Raw genomic sequence first — 13,314 nt, 5'->3', positions numbered from 1 at the left:
TTTTACAACAGAAGAATGTGCAAAGAACAAGCAATAAATACATGAAAAAAAAAGCTCCATCTCCTTCACTAATGCCTGTTTCTGATACAGCATGCTACAACAATTTACCTAAAGTCAATAGCTATGACAGGCCCATCAAAAGCTAAAAACTATCATCACTGGAAAACAGGCTAATTCCAAAGCTTTCATGTACTGAAGTTGGCCCATTACTATGCTTTAAATCCAAGATGCCTCCAAAAGTCCCGTGTGTTCAGTGAGGGGGTTTGGGAAGACACTGGGTCATGGCGGCACTACATACTGTGAATCAGCGCACTGATGAGCTCACGGGTGAACGCACTGTTTTGAGGTAGGGGCCCAGTCTGGGGGAAGTGGGTCTGGAGGTGCGCTTTTGGAGCATGTATCTTCTGCTCTGGTTTTTCCCTCTCTTTCTGCTTTCTGGCTGCATGGGTTGAACAACATACTTCCAACAGGCCCCTCCACCGGGCCCTGTCTGCCCCGGCACCAGCCGGCCATGACCGGGACCACCAGGAACTATGAGCCAAAACAAAGCTCTTGTCCGTTATGTCCATCAGGGGCCTTTTACACAGGTCACAAGAAAGTGACTTACACGCCCACTGCCCGTTAGAGATAACTCCGACATCAGAACGGGTGAGAGTAGGACTCCATGTACTAGACTGTTTCATCAAAGATTCTCACGAACTTACATTCACAAACCACAATTGTTCGTAAATGTAAAAGGCAAAATTACTAAAGGCTTTGGACTATTTTTCTGGATATGATTTTCTAAAATGCCAGCAACTAATTTTGAAAAATACCACTTATAGGGTTAAAAATTTCAGAGGTTTATTACTATCGCTACAAAGTATTCCTTTACTTATTTTGAAACGATTTCATGCAAGACCAAATGGGATTCTGTCATAGTAGTTTGAATTTAATTAAGAAATCTGTTTACTTGTGAAAACAAAAACAGGAACAAAACAGAACAGAACAAAAAAATCAAGAAGCAACAGCTACATACTTGAAAGAACTACAGAGAGGGCAAGGTGCACACATACAGCAAGCAATGTTTTAAATAATAAAAATATGTAAGCTATGGTTTATGTCAGAGTCAAAAGGAATCAATAATACAATTAAGGTAAAAAGTAATAAAAATTACTTCAGAAGAAAAAGAGAAAACAAACAAAAGGCAGTGGTGAAATTTCTGGGAATGTACTTACAGAAAGTGATGGTGCCAGCCTCCAACTAACCCCACTGACTTCTGCATATGTATAACGTATGGCCAAGGGCTAGTATTCATTATGTTCATAGAAATTACAAGTTTAACTCCGTGTTATAATTCAGATCAAAGATGTCCCTCTAAAGTCGCAGGAAGGGCTTTGGGAAGGCAGCTGAGTCACGGGGCGCTAACCTCATATAGCACACCACCTCCTCACTGCTCGGATAAAGTGCTTGCCACATACAGTGCGAAGGAGAGTCTTAATTGGTTCACAGTCTCACAGGTTCAGTCCACATGAGGCAAGCCTCAAGTCAGGAACACCAAGGCAGAAGGACATGGTGGCACAAAGTTGCCTGTTTTAGGTGGCATGGAAGCAGAGGAAAAGTGCCAGGGACCACAACACAGACAGGTCATGTCTCCATAACCCACCCAGAAGATCAACTTTACTACCCCAGGCAGCTCCTGAGCCACATTCCACTCCTTGTCAATGTGCAAACAACTCCTTAAATCATACTTAACCCCTAAATAATTCAAGTTCATAATTCTGCCTAACATGATACAACTAACATGCGTAGTATTCCTTTCCCCAAAGAATCAACAGCTCCAATATTTCTTGAAAGTCCAAGTCTCCTCTCAAGAGTCAAAACACTTAGCTGTGAACTTCTATAAAAGTAAGTAACAAGTGATATAATCCCAAGAAACAAGATACACATTCCCATTCCAAAAGGGAGGAACAGAAAGATAAAAACTGAACCAAAACAAGACCAAACCCATTATGGCAAATATTACTTCCTACAGCTCCACGTCCAGCATCTGGGGCACAGGGTGGTACGATGTGAGCTCCAGGGGGTGTGAGGACCCTCACTGCTCGTGGTTTTCCTCAGTAGATCAGCCACATTCCTGGCATCTTTAACTTTCTGGGATCTACACTGCACCTTTCACTTCACTGCCACAGCTTTAAGCATTTCCCACTCAGGAGCTCCCTGCCTGGTTTCCCAGGTCTTCATTTGCAAACTGGGCAGAAGCCTCCCTAATCCTACAATTTTCGCATTCTGCATGCCTCAGTAGCATCATGTGGATAATGCCAAGGTCTATCACCACCTTGAACAGTAGCCAGGCCCCCTTGGACCATGACTACAGCAGCCTCTGACAGAGTACCTGGATGGCTGAGCATGCTGAAATGAATCTAGAGGAACCAACTCGCCAAAAAGCCATTCTGGAGCACAGGGCCCAGGAGTTCTCATCACAGATGAAAGGTGTACTCTTTTATATCCTTGAGCATACACTAGGTGAGTTCTCGCTGATTCCTGAGATGCTACTGAAGCATCTTTCTGCTTGCCCTTGTTTAACAAGCTCAGTTTCCTTCCAATGGCACTTCAGGAATCACATTTCCACTGGCCCCTCATGTGGTCTCTTCTGGGCTAAAATTCAAGTTTTCAAATATTTCTGCTCCCAATATTTTCCTCCCAATTTTCACAATAGATCTGGCTAAAAGCAGCCAGCAGTACCCATGCCATGCCCTGAATGCTGAGCTGCCTTGAAATTTCCTCTGTCAGATCAATTAGTCAACCTTTAATGTCCCGTCGTCTCAAGATTATAGACATGATATAGACACTTACTTTTTTCTTTTTGGCCAGAGTATAACATGTCTAGCTTCTAGTCCACTTTCCAATACAGTCTTCATTCCCAACTGGAATCTCATGAGCCTGGTCTTTACTGTCTGCATTACAGTAAGGATTCTGGTCATTTGAGCTCTGAGCAGAATTCCTCATTAGCCCGGGCTTACTGTAGTCTACGGGCTCTCTGCCCCACTGTCAAACCTGTTCAGATTCCAGCTGCAAACCATTCAACAGGATTCTGAACCACATGGGGTGATACAATCACACCAATGACCCCACCTCTTGGCACCACTTTTCTATATTAGTCATTTTTGTTGCTAAAACAAAGCACTTGACAAAAGTTAAATGAGGAGAGGTTTAACCGGATCAGTTTCAGAGGCTTCCCTCCTTGGTAGGCGGGCTCCAAGGAATAAACATCATGAGAATAGGAGGTGCTGGAGCGGAGCTGCTTACTGTATGGTGGCAGGAAGCAGAGCAGAGGAACAGTGCCAGACAGTAAGAAGCCCAAGACCAGACACAGACCCCAAAATCATGCCTCCACAAACCACCCAAATGCGCCCAAGTGGTACGCTTTAGTAATCCCTCAATCAGCTTCTGAGCCAACCAAGGTGACAATTAATTTTAAATGCCGTATCTCATCAGTGGAGCAATTCAGAGACGAATTTACAGAGGAGTCATTTATGGCAGAATGGGCGATGAAGAGGTATAGTCTAGTTAAAGGAAGCAGGTTGCTGGGGGGAGGTGCTTTCTAAGGTCTCTTTTCCGGTTGCTCCTTGCTTGCTCTCTGGATGCCGTGAAGACGCAGCTTTCCCCCAGCACGCCCTTCTGCCAAGATGTGTCTGCTTTTAGTCAGCGACCACGCTTAAAATCTCTTACACCATGAGCCAAAACCTCCTGTCCTGTAAGGTGCGGGTGCCTGGCATTCTGTCCCAGAGATGGGACACTGAGTACCACACTTCATAATACAAGGAGGACGGAGCAATAAGCAATGAGCACGTGAGTAGCCACTGCCTTGTGTAGTCCCTTCCACGCTCAACTGGGACGACCTGTCTACCAAGAGTACCACAGAAATGACGGTGGCCGCCATAAAAAGGGAGAAACTTAGGAGTTTATAGGTAAATGGATGCAACTTGAGACCACGCTCGGAAGTGAAATAAATCACACCTATGTGTATAAACACTGCATCGTCTCACTAGTGTGAGAAGATGAACAAGTAAATAAAATCCAAAATGTCCACCAGATATTGTGAATTGGGAAGAGACTGTTTAAAGAGAAATTAATGGGGAAAAGGAGAAAGGAAGGAACAGAAAAGGGAGAAAATATATACATAAGATAGTTAAAATAGTTATACAGCTAGTTTCTCTTCGTTAATTGAAAGATTTGTGCTAACATTGTCTGACCGTTATTTCATGACTGTATCTTGTACTCTGAGCAACTACTATGAAGATATAACAATGTGCAATGTACTAATTATACTGCTCTCCCATTAGGCTGATTTGAAACTGTGTTTTATTTCTTTTCTTCTCTTTAAAAAAAAGAAACTGTGATGGGGAAAGGGGGAAGAAAGGAAGAGAAGAGGGAAAAAAAAAAAATATATATATATATATATACACACGATAGTTATACAGCTAGTCTCCTTTAGTTCACTGAAAAGAAACATCTGTGCTAATATTGTTTAGACAACATTTCATGCCTATAGCTTGTACTCTGAGTAACTACTATGTAGACAACAACACACAATGTACTTATTATTATTATTATTGTCCTACTAGCCTGTTTTGAAACCCTGTTTCATTGTTATTCTACTTTTTTCTCTTTAAAATAAAAAGCAGTGTATAAAAATGGGTTTAGTACTGCTTTCTTCTTGGTGCTTCATAAGGTTACACAGAGTTAAAATTCCTATAAATAATTTTGTAAGAATGGGAAGTTATGTTTCTAAGGAAGGAACAACTGGGATGAGGGAAAGAAGAAAAAGAAAGAAGGAAGGGAAAAAAATATATATGAAAGGGTGGCTGGGGTAACTGTACTCCTGATGTCCAATGGCTTATTCACAGGAACAGTTAATAATTTTTTTTCTTCTTGACCAATTTTGCATGCTTACATCTGGTAATCTGAACAACTAATTTGAAGACAACAATATGTAATATAACAACCATTGGTGAACTCCTACCATCTTGCCCAGTGAAACTCTGTTATCGCTTCTAATGTGTTTTTTTAAATTTTCTTTAATGGTTCAATCAGTCTTGCATTCTTACATCTGGTCACCTGAGCAACTTCGTTGAAGACAACAATATATAATATAACAACCACTGTTAATTACTATCATTTTGTTCTGAAACCCTGTATCATTTTCATTGTTTTGGGTGTGTTTTGTTTTTACCTATGTTGTTGGTATTTTGCTATCATTTTTTATTATTCTCTTTAAAATAAAAAATAAAATAAAATAATTTAAAAAAAAGAAATAACAGTGGCATTTACAGTGACAAACAGAAGACAGCCCTCTTCTACCACTCTCCCCCACTACTCATTCTGCGGGAGGTGCCGCGTCACTAGCACACCCAAGCAGCTCTCCAGGAGCGGTCCATGTAGCGGTACGAGATGGCACCCTCCATCTAGGTGAGCCCAGACGAGCGCAGTCCCAGTCGACCTCAGGACAGACCCTGAGCCAGCACGCTCCAGTTCAGCTATTCCCAGTTTTCTGACTCCCAGAAACTGTGGGGATGTCTTAGCAACTACATGATACCTGACACCACAACCTACAGCAGGTTTATTTTAGTCCACATTTTCAGACCACGGCTGTCTGGTCCCACGGTAGGAAGGGCACAGTGAGGGGTTGGACAGGAGACAGCTGCTCATCTCAGGGAGCCAGAAAGCAGAGAGCGGGGGGGAGGAGCAGGAGGGAGACAGCCCCTCCCAGGCCACACTCCCCGTGATCTGCCTCTTCTGACCGGCCCCACCTTCCAATAGCACACTCAGCTGCTGAACTCATCAGTGGATAAATGCAAGGATGAGCATAGCACCCCATGGCAAAACTACCATCCAAAAGCCACACGAGGCTTTGGGGGACACTGTCTACCTAACCCATAACAAAGAGATGATAAATGTTTCTTGTTTTAAGCTTCTACATTTGGGAGTAATAGGTAGCAATGGATATCATGCACAGTTTTGACACTGTATACATGTGGGGAATGACAGCTATTATAGGAAAAAAATGACTTAAGTGTCAAAATACTAATAAGTATTGAAGTCACATGATGGGTACATGAAAAATTAGCTTTTCTGCACGTTTCAAAATTTACATAAGGCTAGCATTAAGAAATCAACCAATAACAAATGCTGGCGAGGCTGTGGAGAAATAGGAACCCTTCTCCACTGCTGGTGGGAATGCAGACTGGTGAAACCACTGTGGAAATCAGTTTGGAGATTCCTCTGAAAACTAGGACTAGAGGTCCCATTCAACCCAGCTATTCCCCTGCTGGGTATTTTCCCTGAAGATCTGAAAACATATCAGAGTGATATATGTGCACCTATGTTCATAGCAGCACAATTTGTAATTGCTAAATTGTGGAAGCAACCCAATGTCCATCCATGAAGGACTGGGTAAGAAAATTGTGTACTTTTATATAATGGAATATTACTCAGCTATATAGAAAGATAAACTCGAGGCTTTTATAGGTAAATGGTCACAACTAGAGACCATACTCATAAGTGAAATAAATCAGACCTGCATGTGCAAGCATCGCATTGTCTCACTAGTGTAAAACCTGAAAGAGTTAATATAAACTCGGAGGTATGATAGACACTGTGAAATGACAGGAAAACGTTCAAGGGTAAAGGGCAATTGGGATGCGGGAAAAAAGAAGGAAAGAAGGAGAAATTTTGTATGTATGTATATACAGAATAGTTAACATAGTTGTTCTACTATCTTCTATTTCTTTGCCGAAAGAAACTGTCAATGAGTCCTTGATTGATCAATATTGCATGTCTCTGTTTTCCTGAGAAACCACTTTGAAGATATCAGTATGTAATACAACAAGCATTGTTAATTTCCTACCACTTTGTTTGAAACTGTATTGTCTGTACTGTTCTTTTGCTATTTTGTAAAAGTTGTCTGTCTGTTAATGTTTTCCTCCTTTTATTTTTAAAATAAAAAAAATTTACATAAGAAGCTATTTTAAAGTCAAGTTTTTATTACACTGGCATATAAGTACAGATTTTAATTATATCCTTTTTCACCTTTTTAGTTTCAGTAATCCATCCTGGGCTCTGATGATTTTTCTTTTTGTGTGTTCTTCCCATTACCCTTATAATAACTACACATAATTTTCCACTAAGAGGCACTGGCTTTATCGAAATGTATTCACTGTAATTATGTACAACATGACATATGCCACACATATGACAGCGACCGCTCATGAGTGCATCACCTAATCGGGGCATAGCCATCTCAGGCATGATGCAAGCCATACATCAGAAAGTACAGATTCAGCGTGATTATGCATGCCTGTAATCTCAGCACTCTGTGAGGCTGAAGCAGGAAGACTGATAGTTCAAGCCCAGCCCAATCAACTTCGAAAGACCCTGTCTCAAAATGAAAAATAAAAACTAGTATCAGGAAGGAGCTCAGGACAAAGGCCCCAGGTTCTATCCCTGGCACAAAGAAAAAGAGTACCCAGAGTAACCTACAGAAATACATAAATAAAAATAAAGTAGCCTTCAACTCAACATTTATCTAGACCTGTGCTACTTAATACAAGAGCCACCAGCCCACATGTAGCTACCAAGCACCTGAAACGTAGCCAGTCTGAACTGTGACTGCATGTTGTTTGGTATGTTTTAAATTGTCACATGCCATATGTCTAATACCCAAAACAAAAACTTATTTAGTAATTTATAAACTGATATAGTAGTCATCATGGTTTAATTAAAATTACTGAAATTTTACCTTTTGAAAATGTTAAATACTAATGAAAGACTTGTTTAATGCTGCTAACAGAAAACTTTAAATAGATACTGCAAGTGGACCCTTAAATTTCAGTGCATCACAAGTTGAACACAAAACCTTATTAGATACTATCAGCCGCCTTCTAAGTAGCTTTCTGTAATAGTTTACATGGTTAAAAGTAAAAACTTTATTTTTTATTTTTAAACGGATGGTTTTAGTTTACCTGATACATCGGTAAGCTCTCGCCATACCCAGACTCTGCTTCTGCCTCCCACGTCATCCCAGCCTCAGTTCTAGTTCTACTGGCAATTGTCTTTTGGTGCAGAGTAAAACTATGAAGTCAGTCGACAAAGACTTAAGCAGTAAGAAATTCCCCCAAACTATTTACTCGTCAGCAAAACGACACCTGCTAGTCCTTAAGAATTCATTCGGTGACCAATTATGACTGTATCACTACAGAATTACAGGTTTCCAGGTCAAAAGTGCTCAGTGCCTTTTAGGCTATAATTCTTTTTTAATGTGACTGGTAACAATCACGTGTTTCTGGTGCTGAAAGTACATCACATTACCACCTTTTTCTACAATACTTATAGCACCACCTGGTGTTTAATGTTTTAAAGTAGCATATATGGTTGGTTTTTGTTTTTTGTGGTTTTTTTTTTTGTGGTACTGGGGATTGAACTCACGACCTTGTGCTTGCCAGGAAGACTATTCTGCCACTGAGCTACATCCTTAGCCCCCGCATATGTGGTTTTATAGGTCCTAACACGCACGGAAATTCACAGAAATAACACCATAATATGGAGTAGAACCAAATGTCATCAATACTCTGCCATCTTCTGCACAGTTCCCAGGGTTCCCATGAGGTGCCTCAGTACAGTAACTGCTGCTCTGAGCTTGTGCTGCCTCAAGCTCCTTAAACCACAGCAACGGTCCCGTCTATTGATTTTAAATACTGACCTTTCAAGTTATTTTTTATTCAAGCTTAAAGATACTCTTTTGAAAGTACCTGTTTAAGCCCAAGTTTCACACTTGATTAGCAGTGAGAGAATATTATCACTCACAGAGACTAAATTACTCACCCAAAGATTATTTGGACAAATTTGCTTTAAAATACATTGCTACTTCCACTAAAGTCACATTGCTAACTATGTAAAAAATAAAAAGGCTTTCTCCGAAAAGTACACTAGTTAACTAAAGTTGGCTTTAATTTTATTCTAAAAATTCTTTCTAAATTACAAAAACACTCATTTCCTGGGGGCAGGCACAGGCAGGGAGAAGGGGATGAAACAGCACCTATTACAGCAAAACAAAGTGTGCAGCTGCCCTTCCAACTTCACTCCCCCCGTGAGGGCCACCACTCACTAGCAACTGGCATGGATTCTTCCATCTCTTTTTCATTCCGTATTGCTATTAGCACCGATACTTTTTTGGTTTTCAATAACTGGAAGTGTACCTGACATACGATATTCTATTTGTTTTTTAACACCAAGTCACACCATATCGTAAATCCAAGTTTTTCAGAGCTGTTTTCACACCACGGCAGCATGTGTTAGCGGTTTGCCATTATATATAGCTATATGTCTAATGCCTCAATAAACATTTCTACCCACATATCTTTCCACACATATGCTCTAAACTCTATTTTACCTTCAATCTGACCTGCTTGTGCCTGAGCTCCCGTATACGGAGGCTGCTGTGCCTGAACTCCTGGCGGGTGAGCTGCTGAGGAGGAGGAAGCAATGCTGTCGGGAGTTCCTGAACGATCTTCTGCTGGAGCACTGGGCGGCCCTGGATAGTCATGAAAAGTCCATTTAGTACCTACCCAAAGCCTTTTCTTCAGCAAGCTCAATTAGTAAGTTCAATTAGTAAGCTCAATTAGTAAGTTCAATTACTCAATTAGTAAGTTTAGTTTCTTAAACTAAAAATAAAAGTACTGTTGGTGTAAGAACAGTATTACCACAAATACAATCTTTTACATGAATGTACTCTTTTTCCTTTGCTGTCTCTTATGAATACAAAGTTACAATTGGAAATTCTTCCCTATAACATATGCAGTGTGGTATTGCTGTGTGCTCCCACCGCAAAAAACCAAAACTCATGTCTGCAGTATCAATATAACCTGCTCTGTGCAATCTATTTTGCAGATCAACTAAAACTATCACTTCATTCCTTAATGGTTCTCCAGTGTCTACAAATTAGGTTCAGTCTCCTAGTTTGGTAGTTAAAGATCCAAATATTTCTTAGAATTCCTCTTGTCACATGACCCTTCTTCAGCTAAACTGATGTGCTCCCTTCCTCAGTATGTGTCTCGTAATTTTTAAGCTTATATTTCTCTACAGTATGGTCTATATATTTCAACATAAGATTCACGTATTTAAATATGAAATTCGTAAAATTATTCCACACTTCTAGTAAGCCTTCTTGACCCATAATCCTCTATGGCACTAGTCAATTTCTAAACAGTTTACTTTTATTATGACCTGGACTTCTCCGCCATTTCTGAACAGCTCCCAGCTTCTCTCCCAGATTATGAGCAATTATGGCCATGCGCCTGATTCTCGATTCCTTTCGCTGTTTCAAAGGTCTACCACACTAACCACATAACCCCTCAAGTTCTCCCAAAATAACGAACATACAAGTAAACAGAAACTGCTATAGATCCAGTAGTGTCATATTCAATAAAGACATTCTGAAGATAACTTAAGGTATGTCTTAAACTTTTAAGTTCTTTTTGTCTTGGGTTTTACAATTTGGGGGATGATGGTTGCATTTGTGCGGGGAAGATGTCTGTGGTCATTTTTGTCACCTGATGCAGAGTTTACAAATGGATGCAAAACTTGATCAAACCCTTTTGTTTGTGAACTGAATTATATGCAAACAGAAGAGTTTGTGAAATGAGGTATCATTGCATTTTTAAAGAATTAAGGATATATTAAAAAATTAAAGGAAAATAGTCTTAATGAATGTAAAAATAAGTCTCAAGAGAAAACCAGAAATTATATGGCAACTATAGCACTGAAAGCCTGATATTAAAATTTTAAAAATCCCAAGTTCAATAGCACATTGGAAAAGGCAGAAAGAACAGTGACCTTGAACAGAGTTCAACAGAAATCATCCAACTTAAGAACAGAGAAAAAAAAAGCCCTGAAGAAAAATGAACCTCAGAGACCCCAGAGAAAATATTAAGCTCTGAAATAATCAGAATCCCCTAAAAAAGAAAGAAGCAGAAAAATGTTAAAGAAATGATGGTTGAAAAATAAAAAGAATAAACTATAGGATAGGTGCTGCTTTCAGGTTAAAAACTTCTCTATATAAAAGCACTCTACACTGAAGCAATTTAACCAGAAATTCATGTTTAATTTTAAAAGTCTCAACTTAAGATTAGAAGAGATAGTAAAAGCCATCAAATGTAATTTAAATCCTGCAAGAAATGTGAAATAAGATTATGAAATAGTTAAGATTAAAAAAAACTTCTGCAATATTACTTTCAATAAAATTTATTTGAACCAAACAACAGTTATTCTTTAAGGGAGATGGTGCTAGTGACTGAGAGAGACCAAAACAAAGTTCTCTAGGGTGCTGAAGTCATTTGATAGTTTTATCTAGTCATTGTTCTACATAGATGTACGATACATAAAAATTTATTGAGCAAATTCTTTAATATTTGTGTGTAAGACCATACCAAGCTATTCTGAAAGGAGGGAAGAAAAGATGAAGGATAAACAGGAAGTAGAAACTTACCTGAAACCTGATCATCTGTTAAGCCAAATGCTGACATAACATTTTTATTGATTTCATCCTGGTTTTTCAAAGGATCAAAAGCTGACATACTCGCTGCCATAACTTGAGTAGACTGTTTACCAGAAGAATCAGAAGCAGCAGGCTTTTCTTCCCTACCATCCACTGTATCTACAGCAAGAATAAAGAAATAAACAAAAACTTGTTTTTATTTCATCGCCCTTAATAAGGCATTAAAAATACAAGAGAGGTAAATATATACGCGAATAAATATTTTTTAGAAAGTTAAGAGTAATTATCTCTGAATATAGCATTAGGCATCATTTTACTTTCTTTTCTGTACTTGTTTACATTTTTACTTTTAAAATTGGGGGAAAAGAGCAAAAAATATGCAAGACAAATAACTTTTTCATAAATTATCTACCTCAAGAATTAACATATAATTAATATATATTATATATCATATGGGAGATCAAAACATTCACACAATGTGTAAATTTTTAAAAATGTATTACAATAAAAAACACTTCATTGATCCCCTTCAAACTCACTTATCCTATTATTCTTGCCACTTTGTGAAGCAGTTCTAGAGTTCTCTTTCATGGAAATCTTTATGAGGTGTGATCAAAAATATGGTGAGTGCTACCACAATAGACCACCTAATGAAAGTCAGGTTCATAAAAATAATACACTATGTCATCTATCTTATTTACCAGATCTGGCACTGTACAACTTTCAGCTCATCCCCAAAATTAAAATGACTATGAAAGGTAAACTTTTTGGAATCAATTCAGGACATTTGGGTAGTTACAACAGTGAAACAAAAAACATGAAAAGGACTTGGAGATCTGCTTCAGAAAGTGGCAAGAATAAAATAAATGTATTCGAAGCAAGGGGAAACATTATGAGGGGGGATTACTGATAATGTGTCTTTTATTGCAATAAATTTTAACTTAAAGATATTGTTTATTACATCATGTGTATAAAGAGAGAAGCCCCTTAGCAAGCAAGAAAACATTATACTTTTTGTTGCAGTCCTATGATTTTAGTACTAGATACATATAGAAATAATAGTGTAGTAATAAAGATTTTATTTTCTAAAAGGGTAAGAGTAACTAAATTATTTCAACGTTTATGCTTTATTTCTATTTTCTATTGGTCCATTATTAAATTGCATGGAAATCAAGCCAAACAAAATTCATGCTTAATATTTTATAAGTAGTACATACAACACTCTTGTTATTGCTACATACATATTATTCACTAAACTACTTATTAAAATATAGATGAAATAATGTGTTTGGATATATTTTAAAGTGATATAGGGGAGATGGGAGAATGTAGAATTACAGATGATATGTATTGATAAAGTTGATAATTGTTCAAAGTGATGTGGGTCCATGGGATTCATTATAGTAGTAAGTCCAATGTTTAAAGTTATCCATAACAAAACATTTAAAGTAAACAGAAAAGTAAAATTTTAAATATTGTGAGGTTAAAATTATAATGATGCCTTTTTCCTAAGGACAATAAGGTATTCAAAAGATGTGCATTTTATATCTTGTAAGAGAAAGGGAACTCATGAATAACCTACATATTACAAATGGGAACCAATGGCAAGATATTTAAAAAAAAGACATCAAAAACAACAGCCAGGTGTGATGCACACCGGTAATCCCAGCACTCAGGAGACTGAGGCAGGAGGATTGCTGTGAGTATGTGGTCAGCCTGGGCTATCTAAGCAATCTCAAGGCCAGCCTGCACTAAATAGTGAGATCTCAAAAAAAAAAAAA

The 13,314-nt window shown here is 38.5% G+C and overlaps 1 protein-coding gene across 1 annotated transcript in view; it reads right to left on the bottom strand.

Annotated features, from left to right (window-relative positions):
• Positions 1 to 13,314, bottom strand: part of Tfg (TRK-fused gene) — a gene marked incomplete in the record, with an annotated part of 33,375 nt that overhangs the window by 5,902 nt on the left and 14,159 nt on the right. The window contains 2 exon segments of the mRNA XM_005386305.2: positions 9,431 to 9,571; positions 11,525 to 11,692. Of these exon segments, the coding sequence (XP_005386362.1) occupies positions 9,431 to 9,571; positions 11,525 to 11,692 (309 nt within the window).

Source organism: Chinchilla lanigera, unplaced genomic scaffold (genome assembly GCF_000276665.1).
Source record: "Chinchilla lanigera isolate Chin_1 unplaced genomic scaffold, ChiLan1.0 scaffold00026, whole genome shotgun sequence".
Lineage (NCBI taxonomy): Eukaryota > Metazoa > Chordata > Mammalia > Rodentia > Chinchillidae > Chinchilla > Chinchilla lanigera.
The sequence above is the reverse complement of the archived record's forward strand: the minus strand, read 5'-3'. Positions and strand labels throughout refer to the sequence as shown.